Source organism: Epinephelus moara, chromosome 14 (assembly GCF_006386435.1).
Source record: "Epinephelus moara isolate mb chromosome 14, YSFRI_EMoa_1.0, whole genome shotgun sequence".
Classification (NCBI taxonomy): domain Eukaryota; kingdom Metazoa; phylum Chordata; class Actinopteri; order Perciformes; family Serranidae; genus Epinephelus; species Epinephelus moara.
The window spans coordinates 2,443,397-2,464,589 of NC_065519.1; the positions used below are offsets into that span (position 1 = coordinate 2,443,397).

The 21,193-nt window shown below is 42.2% G+C and overlaps 1 protein-coding gene across 1 annotated transcript; it reads left to right on the top strand.

The window, feature by feature from the left end:
* The first annotated feature begins 46 nt into the window (after positions 1–46).
* cpxm1a (carboxypeptidase X (M14 family), member 1a) lies at positions 47–19,212 on the top strand. Its single transcript, XM_050062132.1, has 13 exons — positions 47–396; positions 3,762–3,871; positions 6,253–6,392; positions 6,561–6,645; positions 8,547–8,697; positions 8,858–8,946; positions 9,449–9,572; positions 11,429–11,625; positions 13,299–13,478; positions 15,522–15,816; positions 17,243–17,382; positions 17,505–17,607; positions 18,222–19,212. Exons 1-13 carry the CDS (start codon positions 117–119, stop codon positions 18,551–18,553), a joined length of 2,226 nt encoding a protein of 741 aa, XP_049918089.1. The 5' UTR covers positions 47–116; the 3' UTR covers positions 18,554–19,212.
* The last annotated feature ends 1,981 nt before the right edge of the window (positions 19,213–21,193 follow it).

Below are 21,193 nucleotides of genomic sequence, written 5' to 3' on the forward strand. Positions count from 1 at the left end.
GGAGGAGGAGGAGGAGGAGGGATGTGGATGGAGGTCTGGCTCTCTGACATCTCCACATAAACCAGCCAGGGGACTTTTTTCCCCTCCTCACTCTGCAGCAGCAAACAAAGAGGAAGATGGAAAAGTCATTGTGCACGTTGGCTGCTGTGATTTTACTGGGAGGATTTTTAGACGCGGCGCTGACAGACAACACAACAACTGAGATTAAATCACTCTTCAACAACACATCTGCTACAGCTGAGTCTGTCACTGTGCAGCCGCAGGATCTCAGCACAGACAGGACGACTCCAACTGCAGCTCAGACACAGACACCCAGCACCACCACTGTCCCACAGCAGGACACCAAAAACACCAGCGAAGAAGAGGAGGAAGAAGATGAGACAACAACAGGACTGGGTAAGAAAAAATGTTTAGTTTTACCTTTATTGTGAAGTTTTAAGAGGCCATAATTAATGATGCCTTCAGGGACCCTCTGAGCTCCTGACTAACATCTGCTCTGCTCCTGTAATCCTGTAAAACAATTAATCAACATCAGATGGTTTTTGTAAAGAGCAAGGTTTCATTGAGAATAATACATATTTAAATTAGTGTAAAATAAATATTAGTTTATATAATTCTGTTACTCTGATGCTCTCATCCAGAGCTTCTTTACAAACAATTACTTTTGCTGTCAGTCATTTTCTTGCTCAATCTTTAAGTTGTTTGGTGCATGAAATGCCAGAAAAACGTCCAAAACCAAAAGACCAAGAAAACCATTTGAAAACCTGGAACCTGTGAATGTGTTGTAATTAATTGATTGATTGATGATACGTTAAAGCTGTACAGAGGATTTACCCATAAAAAGGTCTTTAAATGAGTGAAATCAAATATTACGTTGCATAATTTTGCTACTGTTTGTCACATTTTTAGAGCTCGCTCACTGAGTTCCCGAAAATATTTGGTTTATATTTGATTTAAGATGAAACAACAGGAACATCCTGTGTTGGATTCATGAATATTAAGAGCAGCAACTGATGTCAGAAAATTTTTAAAAAATGCCATTCATGATTTCCTACACCCCATGGAGACGTCTGCAAGTTTTGTTTGGTCTGACCAACAGTCCAAAAACCAAATATATTCAATTTACTATCACAGAAAACTAAGAGAACCTGTAAATTATCCAGTGAATGTTTTGCAGCTAATTGTTAATCAGTTATTTGTAGTAGCTGCACAGAGGATTTCCTCATAAAACGGTCTTTAAATTTGTGAACTCAGTTATTACTTTGCATTATTTTATTACTGTTTGTCCGAGTGGCAACAACCAAGGCTGATAAATTAGAAAGTGCCAAAAAAACTGCAGTTCTCAGAATGTCCACTTGAGGCTGGCTCCAAAAGCGACCCAGTCTCACTCCAAAGTCGTCGAAATCCAGCGCTTGGGTCGTGACTTGCAGCGTCAGACACTGATGAAAAAAGCTGTCCTTTAACACTGGCATGATCTGCTGCCGGTCGCCGTTTAATGGCACTCTGTGGCGTTCAGGGAACACGGCAGGACAAGAACGAAAGTTAAGACGGCAAATGTCCGAGTAGGTTTGTTGGGGGGGCTGGCTTATGGATCCAACAACCACTGACCTTCTCTCAGGAGAGCGGTGCCAGTATATAAAGCATATAAAGTATATAAAGCCAAACTCTGCTCTTTTTTCCTAAAGCCAACCATGTGCGTTAGTTGTTCTCACGGTTTTTGTACCGATGTAATGCTTTTATTTTGAAAGAGAGCGTCAACAACCAACACACCCAGGGTACCTTGCATGTCAAATACTGACGTGGAAAGTCCATGACGAAACTCTGATTCAGAATACTTTATTAATCCCGGGGGGAAATTGTTTACGTGACGAGGTCACAGTGAGAATTTCTTGCCAAGAGCGAGTCAGTCCCCACAGACCCCCATTTTAAAATGTTTAACTCTACAGCAGAAATAAACATGTTTTGGCCTCTGTAGTTAAATTTCAACATTCATGACAACTGTACACGGGCTGAATTTTTATATAACTCACCTGTTTATATTGTATAAGGCTTGGAGTTATGCATATTTAAGGGCGAGGCAGCTTTGAGTGACATCCTCTGCTGATAATGTCCTCAGCTGCTCAGTCAGATCCACCCCTCGCTCCTCCACAGCTCCACCCTCTCGTCCAAATATGGTCACTTATGGCTCCCAAAAAAACAAAATGGCGACGGCCAAAATGCTGAAATTGAGGCTCAGAACTACAGTCCACTACAAAAATACAAAAAAAAAGCCAATCACAGTTTCCTCTGTCTCAAGGGGACGTCTACAAGTTGCTTGTTTTGTCCAACCAACAGTTCAAAAACCAAATATATTTAATTTACTTTCATAGAAAACTGACAACCACACAATATTCACAATATTTAAAAAAAAAAGCTGGAAATACGTTTCTTTGCAAAAATCAAGATCAACTAACACAGGATTCCAAGAGTCATGGAAAACATAGAAAAGTCATGGAAATTCACAATCTCAATTTCCAGGCCTGAAAAAGTCATGGACTTTGGAAAAGTCATGAAATAGTCAGAGTCAGTTTATTTGCCATTTGCAGTAAAATACCACATTGGAAAACGATTGCGAGAGTTCACATTTAAGACATAAGGGACCATAAGACAAACATTTAAATGAATAAATAATACAAACAGGTCGGTACATAACAAGGACGACGCCTCCAGCGATACGCCCACATCATCTACAAAGGCACAAGAAATTTAAAAGTGCAAACATCAGCACTAAACATCACTGATAAAGTACAAGACTTCTAAAAGTGCAAGATAAAGAAGTACACATGTTTAGCACCCTTTTAAAAGCATAATAATAACAACAAAAATAATAATAATGGATACTCACATTTGCACCAATGCGTGCAGGCACAAGGATGGATTCATGTGAGCAGTTAAAGCCTATTTAAGCTACGCACAGCACAGGGAAAGAAACTCTTAATGAACCAAGAGGTAGAACATAATGTAACATAACAGTGATTTATCTTCCGTAGCTGTAGCTCTAATTTTGTTTACCATCATGTACATTTCTTTATTTCCTCCCAGCGTTCCCTCTCTCTCCCTTCATGTCTGCCAACTTGCTGAAATTATGTTTGAATGTGATATGTTTGAAAAACGCTGCACAAAAGTCATGGAAAGTTTTGAGAATGTGTGTGACGCCTGAAAACAGCTCTGCAGATGTTAAAGAGATCTGAGCAGTGCTGATGTAAACTCCTCACAACCCACACGTCCTTATGTTGCTCCTTCTTCTTTAACTTTAAGGACATCGCAGTGAAAACCTCTCCTGACCTAAAGAGAACAAACAGAGCAGCTCTGTCCTGCCTGTACTCGTAGTGTTTGTGATTAATGGGTCTGTTTGTGCTTGTTTCCAAAGCCATAAAATATCCTGCAGCTGTAGCTCTGCTGGACGTTTGACTTGACTTTCTCAGCTTCGTCTCAAGTTACATTCAAACCCTCCACGGATTCGCTTATCTGCAGTTTCCTCTGCAGAGGGCCTCCAAACTTCCACTGAGCTGACCCGGGATGATTAGGGATATTCCACATAACAACCGCTGGGACGTCTAATTACATCAGCCGTGTGTTTGCTTACTCAGAGAAACCAGAGGGAGAGTTTTAACCCCTCAGCAGTCAGTCGCTCCCAGAGCTGGTTCTGTCTTTAAAGATCTCCAGATAAGCACAGACACAAACCCTCAGGAGATCTTATCTGCTTCTCATTTTCCTCCCAGACTGTCCTCCCCTCGGCCTCGAGTCCCTGCGAGTCGATGACACCCAGATGCAGGCGTCTTCCTACCAGCGGATGGGTCTGGGTCCTCACAGGGGGAGGCTGAATATCCAGGTGGGTTCAGATCCGGATCAAACACAAAGAAACCTGAGCTGTTTGTCAAAGAGGTTCAGAGGCATAGAATAACAGGAAACAGGAACTCTTCCTAAAGGGAGAGTGCAGAAGACTAGAAGTGTCACTTCTCTTAATGCAGCTGTGGAGTGATGTTTAGTTTCTTGGGAAAAATCCTGCTCAGGTCTGTAAGATGATTAAAAAAATAATATTTGCATCTACAACAATCAGCCAAGAACTAAAACCACTGACAGGTGAATAGCACTGATCATCTCATTAACAATCCAGTGTTCTGCTGGGAAACCTTTGGTCCTGGCTTTCATGTAGATGTCAACCAATCTGGTCCCCCCAGCGTCCTTTCACTAGTCTACTTTAAAATGATATTGGCGTGAGACGTTTGGAAGACATTTGATTTTGGTTACTTAACAACACAACTTAAAACCAACAAAATATCATCTGTCGTCAGTGTTCTTGGCGTTGGACGATGTCCTGACACTGAATCTTGGTCTCCTGATGTCACAACCTAACTTCAACCAAATATCAATGCTAAAAGAGGCTGGAGGCCAGCTGGGTACTGTTGATGTGCGAGGCAGCCATATTGGATTTTGAGGTCGGGAATCTGACTTCAGGGGGTGTTTCGGTTATAATTTGTGACAGGGAACCTGGAACTTCTGACCACCCAGTGCTTTGAGCTAAGTGCTAACATCAGCATGCTGACATGTTCCCCGGCAGCACGTTTACATGACATGAGAAAGAAATGTTAGTCCCACTGAAATCGCACTTAATCGAATTTGTCACAGTGGGACTAACACACCCAGATCATGTGACTCCTGCATGTATACAGTCAATCAGACCCAAACTGGCCGAGGCGCTCTGAGCATGCTCCACAGTTTCCGCCCCGGGCTTTGACCCGGAAGTCCAATAGCATTAAATGTGTAAGAGAAGAAGAAGCCGGTAACAACATGGAGAAATCTACATCCAGAGCCGTGACTTTTTGGACGGACCAAATGTACAGAGCTGTAAAGTTGTCCACCATGATACCAGTTAGCAGCTAGCTAACCGTAGCTAACTTGTTTGTCCATTGTTTGGTCTGTGACGTAATAGGTCAACAGGAAAAAGGTCCAATACTAACAAGCTGAAAGGGGGCATATCTCCACCTATCGTAGAGGAGTCGCACATACTTGGCTCAATAAATGGATTCCCCTCCCGTGCTTGTATACTGGGACAAGGACAGTAGGCCAGTTAGATGTCCTCGTCCAGCTGGGACTGTAGCTCCACTTCACTGTCCAAACGTACTGAGTGACAATGCTAACATGCTAATGTTTAGCATGCTATCATTGGCTAATTAGCACTCAACACACAGCTGAGGCTGATGGGACTGTAAATTGTTTTGTATTTGGTCATAAACCAAAGAATTGGAGAGAGTAAACGTTTGACCTGAGGGTGGCGCTAGAGGAAAAAGTCAGGGGACCACCACAGTCATTAGGATTTATTATTTCTGGGGATCATGAATGTCTGCACAAACTTTAATAGCAATCTATCCAATAGCTAGTTGCTTACTTCAGTTGATACCACAGCTTCCCTTTGTTGTGTTACGTTGAGAAAATGACCAACAATCGTCATATCGTATTCACGCCAGCACGCATGACGTCGAACAAATGTCCATTTCTTCATTTTGATCCAAAAACAGAACACACAACTCTTGCAGCATGTCTCACAATCTTCTGCTCCACAGCGGTCAAAAACCATTTGCCCTTCCAGGGTCAAACACCTGAAGGCAACAATGTCCTCTTACCTTTGTTAACTAAGCCGAAAATACCAGCATAGCGCCACCCAGTGTACACCCAGTGACATATTTGGCTCTTACAGTGGCAAAATGGGGATCATTTTAATTAACAGTTTTTTTCTGTCTTAAACTCTGTAAGTATGTGAAGTTCCTATACTTTGAAATATAAAGCTTCACAAATTAAAAGCAGTAAATAATAAGTCCTCACTCGTTCATTTCATATGATCATGTTTTAATCTGCTCATAATTTCTTCTTCACACTTGTTAAACTAATGGACTATGAAATAACACTTTTCCTTCTGCTTTATTGGCATGTAAAATTACCACAATGATAAAACTCCAGTGATGGATTTTGCAGTACAAAGAGCTCTCGCTTGAGTTTCTTGGAAAATAAATATCATAATGTGTAAAACACAGAGCCAGCAGTGCTGCTCCACGCCCCGCCCTCGCTCATGCTCTGCGGTCTGAAACCAATTATTTTACAGTCAGGGTCAAACACCAGAATCTTATGCAATGCTTCACACTGAGGCAGAGACAGGGGTTTAATGGACTCTCTAGTCGACAAGACAAAAACTCCAAGTGTAACATGTGTTTCTAGTCTGGCATCGAGGATGGGGACCTGTACGACGGAGCCTGGTGTGCAGAGTATAAGGACCGGCACCAGTGGCTGGAGGTGGACGCCCTTCACCTCACCCTGTTCACTGGAGTCATCCTGCAGGGCCGAAACTCCATCTGGAGGTCAGGTAGTATCAGGACTCACATCTGAAGAGGTTCTGTTCCAAAATCAGATCTAAAACTGCTGCTAAAAAACACACAAAGACTGATTACACAAGTCAGAGCACAATGTTCTGTCTCTGCAGTGAACTCTGCAAACTAGAAACTGACTCTTTGTCCTTCTTGTTACAGTTGGGACTGGGTCCACACCTACAAAGTGCAGCTGAGTAACGACTCTGTGAGCTGGAAAACCTGCATGAACGGCTCAGAAGAAGCAGTAAGAATGAGTATTTGTGTTCTTTGATATAAAAGGAATGTAGCTACTGTGACCGGCGGACATCTACAGATGGAAAACAGACTTTGAAGAGTTTGTGCCAGAGTGAAAAATGTACCATGAACAAAATGAAAGAATCAGAGTCAGAATGAAAACAAAGGGCAAGAAACTGAAACTTGTGGTTGGCATAATCTCAGTTTGATCATATCATATTTCTTTTTCCATGTGTCAGTTGTCCAACAGAGCCTCTACTCAAAATAGAAACATGTATTGAAACCACACATCGATGAAGGCAGGTTGAAATCACGTAAATGTAAAGTTTTAATCCAAACCTGCACTTTGTTTGCACTTTTTAAACATCTGATCTCTTTCCATGGAGCTGGAGGTGAAACAAAAATTTCTCAGCACTGTTTTTAATTTAACATTCGTCACCTCTTTCAGACGAGGTCACGTTCTCAGCCCTCTTTGTATTTCAGTATCTCAAATACCTTTCTTTAAAGATTATTTTTTGGGGCTTTTGCCTTTAATCGATAGGACAGAATTGGGAGTAAAGTGCGACACTGACCCTGCACATGGGACACCCGCTTCGTCCATCGAGCTGCTGGGCGCCCCATCAAATACATTTTAATAGATTTAAGTTGGCTGAAAGGTGACATGGTCAAAAAGTTGCACATAAACACATTGCAAAGACTACAGCTCATGTCCATCCAGCACATACATTCTGTGCCTGCATGACAGCATAGGTTTTTTTAAATACTATTTTTTGCCTTTATTAGATATAGTAGTACAAGTGTGACAGAGGGAAAGACAGAGGGGATGACATACAGCAAAGAGCCGCAGGCAGGAATCAAACCTGTTGCCGCTGCAGCAAGGACACTGCCTTCGTATATGGGATGCTTGCTCTACCCACTAAGCCACCAGGTGCCCTCTATGACTTCCTCTTGACTTCAGCTCTTTGTTTACTTTCCTCACTTATGTTTCTCTTCTCGTGCGCTGAGCTGAACAGCCAAAAAAGCCAATGGGGGGCACAGATGCTCACTGACAGCCCAACACTCACCACTGGCTGAATGTCGGCTTGATGTGTTAGGGCCTTATGGGTCAAGAAACAAGTGATCAATGGCAGTTTTGGACCTTCTGAACCTTTTACTGTGAGCTCCTGCACTGACTCTCAACCTTTTCATGTCAATGACCCTTAAACTGATACACATCAGGTCATGGACTTTGCTTTAGGGACGTCTCCATCTGAAAATATTTTGGTTGTTGGATCTAATTCTGAGGTTGTTCGCTATAGTGGAGAAGATAATCATGGAAGAAGTGAAAACCATGATTAGATGAGTCACTCTGATGACTTTCGCAAGCCGCTGGCCACCGGTCAATATTGGACTGTCAGTGAGTGTCTGGTCTACAACCCCCGTCAGCTTTTTTTTTTTTTCCAATTCAGCATGTTGAATCGGGGGCAAAAGAGCCTGTCGGTGAATGAAATCACTTTGACTGTCAAGTTCAGCTCAGTGCACGAGAGGAGAAACGGAAGTGAGGAAAGTAAACAAAGAGTAGTCAGGAGGGAGTGAGACCAAAACAAACAAACAAAGAGAGTTATTTCTACTCTTATGACTCGTGAGGTCCTAACATTAGCTTTTTACTTCTGCCAATTGCATTTAAGCTGCACTTATCATAAAAGAGATGGTGTCATTATTCATTATTCTCAGGAAATGACTTTGTGCAATCAACATTAACTTCATAATAATTAGTTAAAGCAAAAAAAGGTGTTTATTTCCACTTTGAGATAACTGTGCACAGTGATGATGATAAACACTGCAGAGCTTTACAGTTTTTATGTCTGCATGTTTTTTGGTGGCTCCAAACATGTTCAGACCTTTGTGATGATGTGATGTTGACATGTTCAGATCTTTGAAGGGAACCAGGGTCCAGAGACTCCCGTGCTCGCACTCCTTCCTGTTCCCACCGTCGCCCGTTTCATCCGCATCAACCCTCAGACCTGGTACTCCAACGGCACCATCTGCCTCAGGGCCGAGATACTTGGCTGCCGTGTCCACGGTAGGCTGCAGCACGGCGTGTGACTGATAGCGATAATGATTCATCTGAGTGGTTTACCCCCAGAACAAATGTTCAGAGTCACTAACATGTCAGCATGCTTTAAATACTGCTGTTTTTAAAGGCCACGTGGTTTCTGAGATACTGTGCTCTCTCCCTGTAGATCCATACGACATCTACGCCTCAGAGAGAGAACTTGGATCCAAAGACGCTCTGGACTTCAGACAACACAACTACAAAGAGATGAGGAAGGTCAGAGTGTGATGAACGGCTGCAGGGCCACACAGGCATGATGAGTAACTTTGGTTCCAGGAAAGATTTGGTGTTTTTACTCAGACTCTTAACAGCTTGCAGATTTCCTCCGACTTCACATTTAACCCTTTGAAGACATAGTTTTACTATTATTATTAAAGACTTCACTTTATTGCAATGCTGTCTTTTTAAAGAAGGTGGATGAATGGAAGAAGAAAGCTGCGTTCTTTTGAAACTTTAAAAATCCTATTTTGATGCAAGGAAGCAAAATGAGAAAAGCGGCTCCTGCTGTTCCACTTCTGCATATTTTGAGGAGATAAACGACATGTTAGGACACGTTAATCAGAGTAGGAACAGCTGCATGTAAACAGGAATATAAGCAGAATATTCATTTTCATCAGCTGTGTAAACAGTTCTGTAGGAATATCGTCTTTTTCGGAAAAAGGGCAAAAACCTGAATATTTTGTGCATTTAAACGTGTTCACTGTTCTTCACCCCGCAGCTCATGAAGTCTGTGACAGAGGAGTGTCCTGACATCACCCGTATCTACACCATCGGGAAGAGCTACATGGGCCTCAAACTGTACGTCATGGAGATCTCAGATAACCCCGGCAAACATGAACTAGGTAAGAGTGTTTCAACTCTTCTTATCTGAGGGACTGTTCTGTATTTGTCAGATGAGAGGGGAGCTGGGCTGTGACTTTAAGTAACTTTTTTTTACCCTTTCTGAAGCTCCAAATACTTTTCCTTGACCCTCCCTCCACCATAAATGAGTTATTACATTTTTAAAACTTACTCTTTAATGTCTGAAAGTTAAAAATTGAAGTCAAAATCCTGGAGTCTTTTGTGCAATTTAAAATGAGATGTAGAATAAAGTAATTTTGATGATATATCACTATTTTAAGCTCAGATTTAATTATGTTTTTTTTCTGACGGAAGTGCTCGTTACACATGACGTGTCCAAGGACTGTCGGAAATTTGAAAATCCAACCATAATTTCTGTTTTTACAGTTTGTGTCTGTGATAAATTCTATAATTTTGGTCTTTTTAAGAAAACAGGCCTTTGCAACGTGTGTGGACGGGGAATGGACAGATGACAACTTGAAGATATTGTTTTCTGGCTTTGCTTTACTACGACAGAAGACAATATGGCACATTAATTGCATTCCTGACACCTATTTCTGCACCTCTGCTCCTAAACATACAAAATAACAACATTTTACACCAGAAATCGGATGTTAAAAAGGGCAGTGTTAATCACATGACAAAAGGCTGCTCACTGGAATACAAATGGCGGTAAAGGTTACATGAAAAAAAGTCTGCAAAACTCATATTAGCGGTCAAAACAAAACAAAACATAGCAGCTGAAGGAGCTACGGAAACCCAGAAGGTACAGAAACGGGGATGTGCATTAAGTTTATTTCCACAGTAAACACTGAAAATAACAGTAAATAAAAATATCTCATAGAGATAAAATCCACAAACACTCAACAACACTTTTAAATGATAAATCAAATGTACGAATATAAACTAACTAAGTGCACTTTAAACTCTTGAACATATTCCAAACCTACAGCCATTTACATTTTTGTGCCCCTCCCTTAAGCTACAAATAAAAATCATAAGTCTCTCCTCAGGGCTTAAAAAATTATTTGACATGCCTCCCCCTTTTTGCACGACCCCCCTCCTCCTCTCAAAAATAACAAACAGTCCCTTAGTTGAAACCTTTAAAGTTTCTGGACCAGAGTTCATCATGTTTCTCCAGTTACTCTGAGTGGAGCTGCTCGGGGGGGCAGTTCAACATCCTCCAGTCCAGTGTTTATACAGGCTTTTCTGTACAGCAGCGGCACACAGAGAGGCCGGGGGTGTCTCGTAGAGGAGGCCTGTCCTGTATAAACAAACTGATAAGTTTGAAATCAGAGACGGCGCTCGCTCCACCAAACAAGAAAACATGAACATGAAGGGTTTGAGGCCAAAAAGTTGAAATGAATTCAGCAGAGTGCAGCTTTTCTTTCATTCTTCTCAGGAAACATATTTCGAAACTGCTTCATTCCCAGAGGAGGAATAACGGGAATTTAAGGTTATATAAGTGCCAACAGCTGATTTAGATTTCAATGGTTTCATGGTTCAGTGAACACTGGTGCCAAATACAAGAAGAAAAGGGCATTCTTTATTTTTAGGGTAATATTTTGTGTCTTTAGCTTTAGGAATGTCTGCAATCAAGTCTGGCCAATCTGTGTGTGATTATTGGCTAAGTGCTGTCACACTGTTGGCTGACACACTATAAACGGGATGGAAGTTTAATCTGAGAGACTGAATGTGTTCCTGATGTGCCTCTGGGCTTTAGCTTTAACTTTGACCTACTGACCAAAATGAGAATCTCAGGTGCTTCATGTTCAGTGTGACTTTGTACCACAGTCAAATTCCTCCACATTTACTACTTGGCAAGTGACACAACTCTCTGAATGTTCCCTCTTGGCAGGTGAGCCAGAGTTTCGCTACGTGGCCGGGATGCATGGGAACGAGGCTCTTGGCCGAGAGCTTGTCCTCAACCTCATGCAGTACTTGTGCAAAGAATACAAGAAAGGAAACCAACGCGTCGTTCGGCTGGTGACTGAGACTCGAATCCACCTCCTGCCCTCCATGAACCCTGATGGATACGAAGCAGCTTATGAGAAGGTGAGTGATGTTCAAGTGACTGTGGAGAATGACAAGTTGTCTTGTCATTTGGCCAAGACGTGTTAAAGGAAAAGTTAACCCCAAAATCAAAAACACAAATTTTTCCTCTTACTTTGGTGTGAGTTGCTGAGGGTTAGAGATATCAGTCATAGAGATGTCTGCTTTCTCTCCCATATAATGGAACTAGATGGCACTCGGGTTATGGTGCTCACAGCACCTCAAGGTTAAGGTGCATACCATAAAACAGCAATGTCACCCAACTGAGTTGCCAATATAAATGTTGGTATTGAATATTTCTGCCAACCACAGATATGTAACATTTATACATTATTATGAAGTGGATACCTTGAAACTGTAAGTTTGAACAACGCTGTAGTTAATGTGGTTATGTTTTGGCACAAACAAACCACTTGGTCTTGGTTACGAAAAGATGACCTCTTGGTTTACAATACGCTTTTGGTGGGACAATTATGGCTAGAAATGCAGGCGATGTCTCACTAAAAAACGCCTGTTTTTGGGAACAAAATCACTGCCAAAAATGCTTCTGGTGGCACAACCACTACTAGAAATGCCACCGATGTCTCAGTAAAAAAACACCCGCTTTTGATGACTAAATTAGGCTAGAAATGCTGCCAATGTCTGCCAATTAAAAAATGGCCATTTTTGATGACACAATCGGCACTAGAAATGCCACAGTTGTCTCACTAAAAAATGCCTGCTTTTGGTGGCCCAATCTCCGCTAGAAATGCTGCTGATGTCTCGGTAAAAATGGCCATTTTTGGTGACACATATGCTGCTAGAAATGTTGCCAGTGTCTACCTAAAAAATGCCCGCTTTTGGTGGCACAGTCACTGCTGGAAATGCTGCTGTTGTCTCACTAAAAAAAGTCTTACTCTTGTGGTGGTACAGTTGCTGCTAGAAATGCAGCTAATGTCTTCCTAAAAAATGCATGCTTTTTGTGGTAAAATCACTGCTGGAAATGTTGCCTATGGCTCCCTAAAAAACGTGAGTTTTGGGAGCACAATTCCCCCTAGGAATGCCACTAATGTCTCAGTAAAAAACACCCGCTTTTGGTGGCACAATCACTGCTGGAAATGCCGCTGTTGTCTCATTAAAAAAACTTACGCTTTTTGTGGCATAATCACTGCTGTAAATGCAGCTGATGTCAATCGCCACTAGAAATGCTGCAGAAGTCGCACTAAAAACCAACCAATCTTGTTGTATGTTGGTTTCCAACAGTGGTCTGCAGCTTGGTAGCCATCTTGCTCAAATGCTCTCTATCTCCTGCTGACACTGTCAGCTCAAATACATGTAATTAGAGCTACATCACTTCATAAACATCGATATGATACGTAAGGAACGTACAAATGTAACGTATCCTTGGTTTGCAGAAACGTACAATGCGAACAGTTCCTTATCGACTGGGCTGCGTCACTAGTTTGCAGTGTTAGAAAAGTATTCAGCTCTAGTACTTAGATAAAAGTCACCACACAACAGTGTAAAACAATTTGTTACAAGTACAAGAAGAAAAGTATTGGCAATAAAATAAACTTTACAGGACTGACAGTGGCACCCATAGTGATATTTTCTACTACATGTCATTAGCTCATTTGCTCTGTATATGCTACGACTCATCCGACCTAACTCTGTTTCTGACCAATGATCTGCTGCAGGGCTCTGAACTGGCCGGCTGGGCTGATGGAAGATACAGCTACGAAGGAATCGACCTGAATCACAACTTTCCAGACCTGAACAACATCATGTGGGACGCCCAGGAGACGGCAACAGATAAATCTAAAGTCACCAACCACTACATCCCCATCCCAGAGTACTACACTAAAGAAGACGCCATGGTGAGGACACAATCCATAGACACAGCTGACCAAGTTAGAGCCACTAAGAATAGGATTTTTAAAAATGCATTTCTTTGGCATCATACAGTGGTGTTCTTAAGACAGTGTGGCAGGGAGAAATGCAAGCCAGGAAAAAACTACAGTCACATCAAAATTCAACGTTCTGTATAAAACCAAGAAAAAGGACTTTGAGATCAGACTTAACTGTTTCTCAATGAATATACTGAAACATCCAGAGAAGAGTTTACAGTGAAAAACAGATCACTGCACCAAAGACGCCTTTACTAAAAGACCAGACTGCTACTTAAAGGTAGGATCTGGAGGATTTTCAAACAAAACAAAATATAGACATATACAAATGAAATCCTGCTTAATCATCACCTGTGGGCTTCTACTCATGTGTGGTGGTGACTCTGTTTGCAGAGCTCCTGCCCTTTAACTGTATTTTGATGTTTTTGTGAGCTCGGACCGCTTCTGGGCGGAGATTTCCCCAGCCAATGACAGAGCGCAGGTGCCGTGCCCGAGCGTTTCCGAGCGTGCACCAGCGCGAGCCTTGCCTGAACCTCTTCTGTGAAGCCTTCTTCCTACCTCCGGGCTCCGTACACCCGGGAGAGTTGAGCCTGATAGGAGGGGCCGAATTTGAATGTGTGTTTACAAACAGCAACTGGAAAATCCTCCAGACCCTACCTTTAAGGTCCAGTGTGTAGGATTCAGAGGGATGTATTGGCAGAAATGAAGTATAATATAATCAGTAATTTTTTTTCAGGGTATAATCACCTGAAAATAAGAATCGTTGTGTTTTCGTTACCTTTTTGTTTCATTAATATCTATATAGGGAGCAGGTCATTGTCAATGAAAAATCACCATGTTGCACCGCCATGTTTCTACAGTAGTCCAGAACAGACAAACCGAACACTGGCTCTAGATGGGGACATTCACGTTTTCGCATCAGCCACCAAAGTTAGCAGCCCCTCTGAGACAAGAGCGTCGAAGAAACAGTGATTGTTTTATTACTTGAAACGTCTTTATTCAGTTTTTACTGGTTCAAATCATCTGGTCAGTTTATTTTGAGAGAAAGAGACCTCTGTGGATAATTCAGCTCCTGGTGAAAACAATGAACACTGAAGGAATTCTAACCAGGACAAGTTTCAGCTGGTTGCAATCTGCAGTCCTCACCACTGGATACCACTTTATAACCCTAAATCTGACACACGGGACCTTTAAAACAAAGTGAGTCATGTATTGGTGCATGAATGTAGGTCACACTGAGAGGCAGTTTTGGAGGGTGTGTGTGAGGAAGAGGAAAATAATGTTTCCACTGTAGCAGCATGCAAACCTCAGATCAGGAAGTCATTTCAGAGCCAAGAGGTTTTACTGGAAGCCTGGATGTCACTTAATGTTTGGTAACAGAACACATCGAAACTCTGACACCAGTGATACAGTAAAAGATCACCACATTTTGAAATATTAATCTATTTTGGTTTCTGGTGTTTGGAGGTTTTCTGACTGGTCGGGCTTTCCAAGGAAAAACCTCCATATCTGTAGCTTGTAGATGGAAATACATGTAGAGGTAGTTCAGGCAGAGATCATTATGGTGACTGAACAGATGAAGAAAAGAGCTCCAACTACAGAAACTCAAATGTAATCGATAGAAAATCAAAGTAAAGAGCTGATGACGTTTGGGAAGTTAAACAATTACTAATCATTGTTATCAAATCTACAGAGCACAAAAGTTATAAGTACAGGGACTTCAGAATATGCAGGTAACTTTAAATAAAGTCTGAACTTTTAACCAATAAAATTCCATTTTAAATGGCACAGTTTGATTTGTTTTTTGGTGAGGTGTCTTTTTTCTTTTATAGCGGCAGTAAAATCTTTTAATCCTTTAATATAAAATGTGTTTTGTTACCTTTACAGATAGATAAAGTTTTAAACTAAACTAAAATTAAACAAATGTTTATTTTCCTGCTGTTTGTGTTCATGAGAATCTTTCCCACAATTTTGTGTCTGAAAAGTGACATAAGGTTTGTCCGTCTCTCCCAGGTTGCCCCAGAGACTCGTGCTGTCATCAGCTGGATGCAGGATATCCCCTTTGTGCTCAGTGCAAACCTCCACGGGGGAGAACTGGTGGTCACGTACCCCTTTGACTGCACCCGCGACTGGGCCCCTCAGGAGGACACACCCACGGCGGACAACGCTTTCTTCCGTTGGCTGGCCAGCGTCTACGCCTCGACTAACCTGGTGATGTCCAACCCCGACCGCCGTATCTGCCACTACGAGGACTTCCAGCGTTACAATAACATCATCAACGGTGGAGCCTGGCACACCGTCCCCGGCAGTGAGTCACCTCTTTAAGTGGTAACTTGAGAAAAGGTTCCAACCAGGAGACGAACATCCTCTCAAAACACTCACCTCTTCATTTAAAGTACAGTCCCTTAAATCTGTAATGTCACGCTTCAGTCTTTATTTGCTTTGCAAGCTTAGAACTAAAATTACTGCCATGTGGTTGTATGAGTCTGCGTATGAATTCTTGAGTTATGGCTGAAAACCTGTTTTGAGAGGTCACAGTGACCTTGACCTTTGACCATTAAATTCTAATCAGTTTATTCTTCAGTCCAAGTGGATGTTTGTGTCAAATTTAAAGAAATTCACTTGAGGTGTTCTTGAGATATCGTGTTCACAAGAATGAGACAGATGCAGTGTCACATTGACCTTGACCTTTGACCACTGAAATCCAGTCAGGTCATTGTTGAGTAAAAGTGAACATTTGTACCAAATTTAAAGAAGTGCGCTCACCATGTTCTTGGTTTCACAAAAATGAGACAGTCCAAGTAGATGTTTGGGTCAAATTTAAGAAAATTTCCTCAAGGCCTGTTTGAGATATCATGTTCATGAAATGAGATTGAAGCAAGTTCATGGTGACCTTTGATTTCTGACCACTAAAGTCTAATCAGTTGATCCCTGAGTCCAAGTGGATGTTTGTGCCAAATTTAACAAAACTCCCCCCAGGTGCTCTTGAGATATCGCATTCATGAGAATGACACAGATGAGGTCACAACGACCTTGACCTTTGACCCCAAATTCTCATCAGTTCATCCTTGAGTCCAAGTGGACGTTTGTGCCAAATTTGAAGACATCTCCTTAGGGGTTTCTTGTGATAGCACGTTCACAAGAATGGGACGTAAAGACGTACAGACTTACGGATGGACGGACAACCACAACATAATGCCTTTGACCACGGCTATATCTGGCACAGAGGTATAAAAAGGCCTCTTAAGTACCTTAAATTAAGTGGTTAAACCCTTAAATCTCTGCCAGGCATGTGAGTACAAGGTCACAAGGGACAGGATGCAAATTCAGACAGGAACAGCTCATTAATTTAATAAAAGTAAAGTAACAAAAGATTACTTACATGGGTAGCAAGTCCTTCAGAAGCAGCAGAACAACCACGGGTGAACAGGCATCAGACAGGAGGAAGGTCAAGGTTCCAGGATCCAGGGTTCCAGGTTTAGTTGGCTGGAGCAAAAAGGCACAAAGAAACACTGACAACACTGAGGCACTGACTAGGTTAAAGGGTCTGGTATAAGTCCTGACAGGCTGACGAGGGAAAGGAGACACATTAAATGGGTGGAGACAGGTTCATATAATCTGAACAAAACAAATAAATTAAAATATTATTATCCTTAAACTGCTATTTTTTAAGCTTTACTTGCCTGACCTTCTTCTGCCCATATTGTATAAATACTTGTGTGTGTTTTCTGCAGGTATGAATGACTTCAGTTACATGCACACCAACTGTTTCGAGGTGACGGTGGAGTTGTCCTGTGATAAGTTCCCTCATGTCAGCGAGCTTCCTATCGAGTGGGAGAACAACAAGGAGTCTCTGCTGGTTTACATGGAGCAGGTCAGTCTGCGTCCACAGTCTCCAGATGCTACGTCCTGAACAGCAGCGCTAAAATACAGCAGTTATTTCCACCTTAATTGTGTCTCTGAGGCCTCACAGTGCAGTGTGTCGTCTTCTCTCAGGTTCACAGAGGCATTAAGGGCGTGGTCAGAGACAAACTGACCAAACAAGGAATCGCAGACGCTATTATCAAGGTGGAGGACCACGACCACGACATCCGATCAGGTAACACACTGATTTTATTCCAACAAACAGCGACTTTCACCTGAGAGACCCAGTTCTTTTTCCTAAACCCAACCACGTGATTGTTGTTGAAGGAAAAAAATGTGAATTTCTCAGTGTTGTACTAACATAGTGCTTTTATTTTGAAAGAGACTGTATGCAAACTGTACATTTCCTGTGAAAACAGAAGTGTATTTTGAAAACAGACAATGCATGTAACAGGCTGAAGTTGACACGGCGTCCCAGAACGTCAACAACCAACACATCCAGGGTACCTTGGACGTCATATGTGGACGTGGGAAGTCCATGACCAAACGTGGACATGTGACGAGGTCACAGTGAGGATGTGATGCACAAGTAGTCACAAGATTCATTTTAAGACATCACACGATAAAAAGGTTGAGAGACACTGAATACAGCAGACTCACCTCTGTCCTCTGGGAGCTTCTTGACAGGCATTCTGGGAAATGTAGGAAGTCACTCACCTCATTTTACTGCATAAAAAACAGTTATTGAAATGTGACGACTGTGACCTTCATTCACACACATTAACCACGAAACATTCATAGAACATTTAAGAACATTGTTTTTGTCTCCACCTTATTTTATTACCTCAGCGGCTGACGGGGACTACTGGCGTCTCCTGAACCCGGGCGAGTACCAGGTGGTGGTCTGGGCGGAGGGTTACTTCCCGTCCATGCGTCGGTGCCACGTTGGGATGGAGCCACGTCCCACCATCTGTGACTTCACCCTGACCAAGACGCCCATCCAGAGGCTGAAGGAGATCCGGGCTCAAGGAGGGAAGATCCCTCAGGACCTTCAGCTGCGTCTCCGTGCTCTGAGGCTCCGCAAGCTTCGCGCCACCACCAAGGTCATCAACCAGCGCCGGGAGAGTCAGCGGCTGCTGCAGGCGAGGAAAGCCCGGTCATCCAGAGCCCGGAGAGCGTGAGAGGGGACGGGACTGAAGGAGACTCAAAGATGAGCTGGATGACAGGTTCAAGGAGTTCAGAAGTTGTCCTCGGGGAACAGCGACGTGTTCCCACCACAGAGGACACCATTAAAGGGTCAGTTCACTAAATTTAGAAAACTTCTCTGCAGAGCCTCGTTAATAAAGACATGCAGACAGTTTTTATGTGAAGAAATATCTTCCTCTGAGATTTGTATGTCTCAACTTAAATATCAAATAAAAGAATTAGACATATTTGGATGCACTGACCCTTTAAGGCAGATTAAACCATGACAGTCACACAGACTCACACCTCGACAGGAAACTTTAAAAACAGGGTTTTTATACACAAACTGAATCACTTCTAAAAAGGTACAGAAACAAGTTGTTGGACTTTTTGAAGGAGAATGGACATCTACAGATTTACAGGAAGGCTTCATGGAACGACACAAATTCACTTCACTTCAGTAGTTTTCTTTTCTCCACATGATAGCCGATGATGCTGTAGTGTTTGTTGCTTCTGTTACATGACTGAGTTGAGGATTTAATTAAGAGTCAGCTGGTCTGATATGTGACATGTTTTTTTCTAACAATGTGACTGTTTGTGTTTGACTCATGTCCAACAGGACATTAAAACCTCAAATAAATGTCACTTATTTGTGTTATTTGTGTTCTAGTGTGCCAGTAGCAAAGCTAAAAGCGTTAGCAATATACAACATTTTATTTCACCTAAAAAGCAGCCCAATCACCAGAAGACTTGGCATAAAATGTTAGCAGATGGGCCAAACTAAAAACTCTGATTACACTGAGCCAAAGCCACACTATATTTACTCTGCTCCCCGCTCCGGCCGGGAGGACGGACAGAGAGCCCGGCACAGAGCCTGGCTGCTCCTTCTTCTATTCCTGTGGCAAGGTGACAAGGAGAGGCGGTGCTAAAACTGATCAACCAATCACTCAATATGTAATATCTACAATATATGTTGGATTTACATTTTAAATTAATAAAACACAGAACACTCACTTTTTAATATTATTTATTTTTAAAAAAGAAACTCCACAGCCCTACCCGACCTGGCCAGTCAATGCACATTTTTAATCTGGACCTAGTCCGACCCGTCAGGCTTTCCGTGACCTCTTAGACTTGAGAACTCTACCTGGTATATGGCGGCTGATCTTGTCCTCTGCTCAGAGGGTAAGGAGCTTCCTGACCTCACGTTTTTCACAATTTGCAGTCATTTTCATCCACCGTTTTTCCTCTCTGAGTTAGCTGCTAACTGCTAAAGCTACTTTTTAAATCTCCCGCGGTGGGTTGCACGCATTACATATACAGACATCCTTTCAGCGCTGTTACTACCGGTGATACCAGCTTAAAGACAAGACAACTCTGTCCCCTGATTCCATGATTGTACCTTTTATACAGAACAGTGAGGCAACATAATGGCTTGAAATTCCCGCCTTGAAGAGGGAGTGTAAAAGGGGCTTTTATCTTAAACACTGAAGGGTGCTTTAAATAATAACTTAATCTTTTTATAAATTGGTCCAGTTTTGAGCGACAAGACTGCAGATGGCAGCGACGAAACAAGCTGCAATAATAAAAACTAACCACGTGGGACAAGTTTGCAGTTTACGTCCAACAAAGTGCTTGTTTTTGTCACTGGCAGGCTCAGATTGTTATTATAAGTGTCTGACAACATTATGAAAGGATCCCTACAGAGATAGAGCTTTGTGTTAAAGAGGAAGATTCTCTTTGTTTTGATTCTTTTTTCTTTTTTCCAGAAACAGCCCTGAAATCACCGTCACCAAACCCACCATTTAAATTAACAGTCATTTTATCATCATTAAACACACTTCATTCAAAGTTGACAGAAACAAAATAAAACTCACAAAAACCATCTTGGTTCATCTTTCCACTGTTCCAACAATCACCAGCTCTGGTTTGGTTGAAATTTACCCATAATTCACCAGTTAGATGTGACAACATGCTGCCTCTATACACACTAACATGACTATTTATTTAAATGGAGTCTGGTAGGTTTGGTGATGCTGATTTCAGGCCTGTTTCTGGTTAAACACAGAGGTCTGTCTCGGTACGGATCCTTTCCAAAATACTGTCAGACACTTAGAAAAACAATCTGAGCCTGTCAGTGACAAAAACAAATGCTGTGTCTCATACCTCTGTAGGAGAGATGGTGGGGCCCTTTGTCTCATAATCCACCCATGCTCACAGCTCATGAACATTTAAGCTGTGATATGTGGTTGCAATAAACCAGTTTTTGGCTAGAAAGAGTCCCAAGTCAAAAAAGGTGGCGAGTCCCAACCTCCATCAGTATGTGACCCCCTAAAACACAACTTTGCCGACTTGCAAACCTGAATCACAGGCTTTTTAAGTCTACAAGTTGTGACCAGTTCAACCAATATGTGATTGTTTTATTTGAATGTTCTACAGGGCTGAGGAGGCGACATTTAGCCAGAAATTCACAAGACAGCAGCACAAATCAGAAGGTTAGAATTAGGAGGGGTCAGGAGCCCTGGTTTTGGGACCACTGATTGGGTTTGACTGCCATCTGGTGGTCGATTCTCTGCACTTCATGTGTGGAGTTTTACCACTGAGGGACATAAATACTGGACTCAGACAGTCAGCAG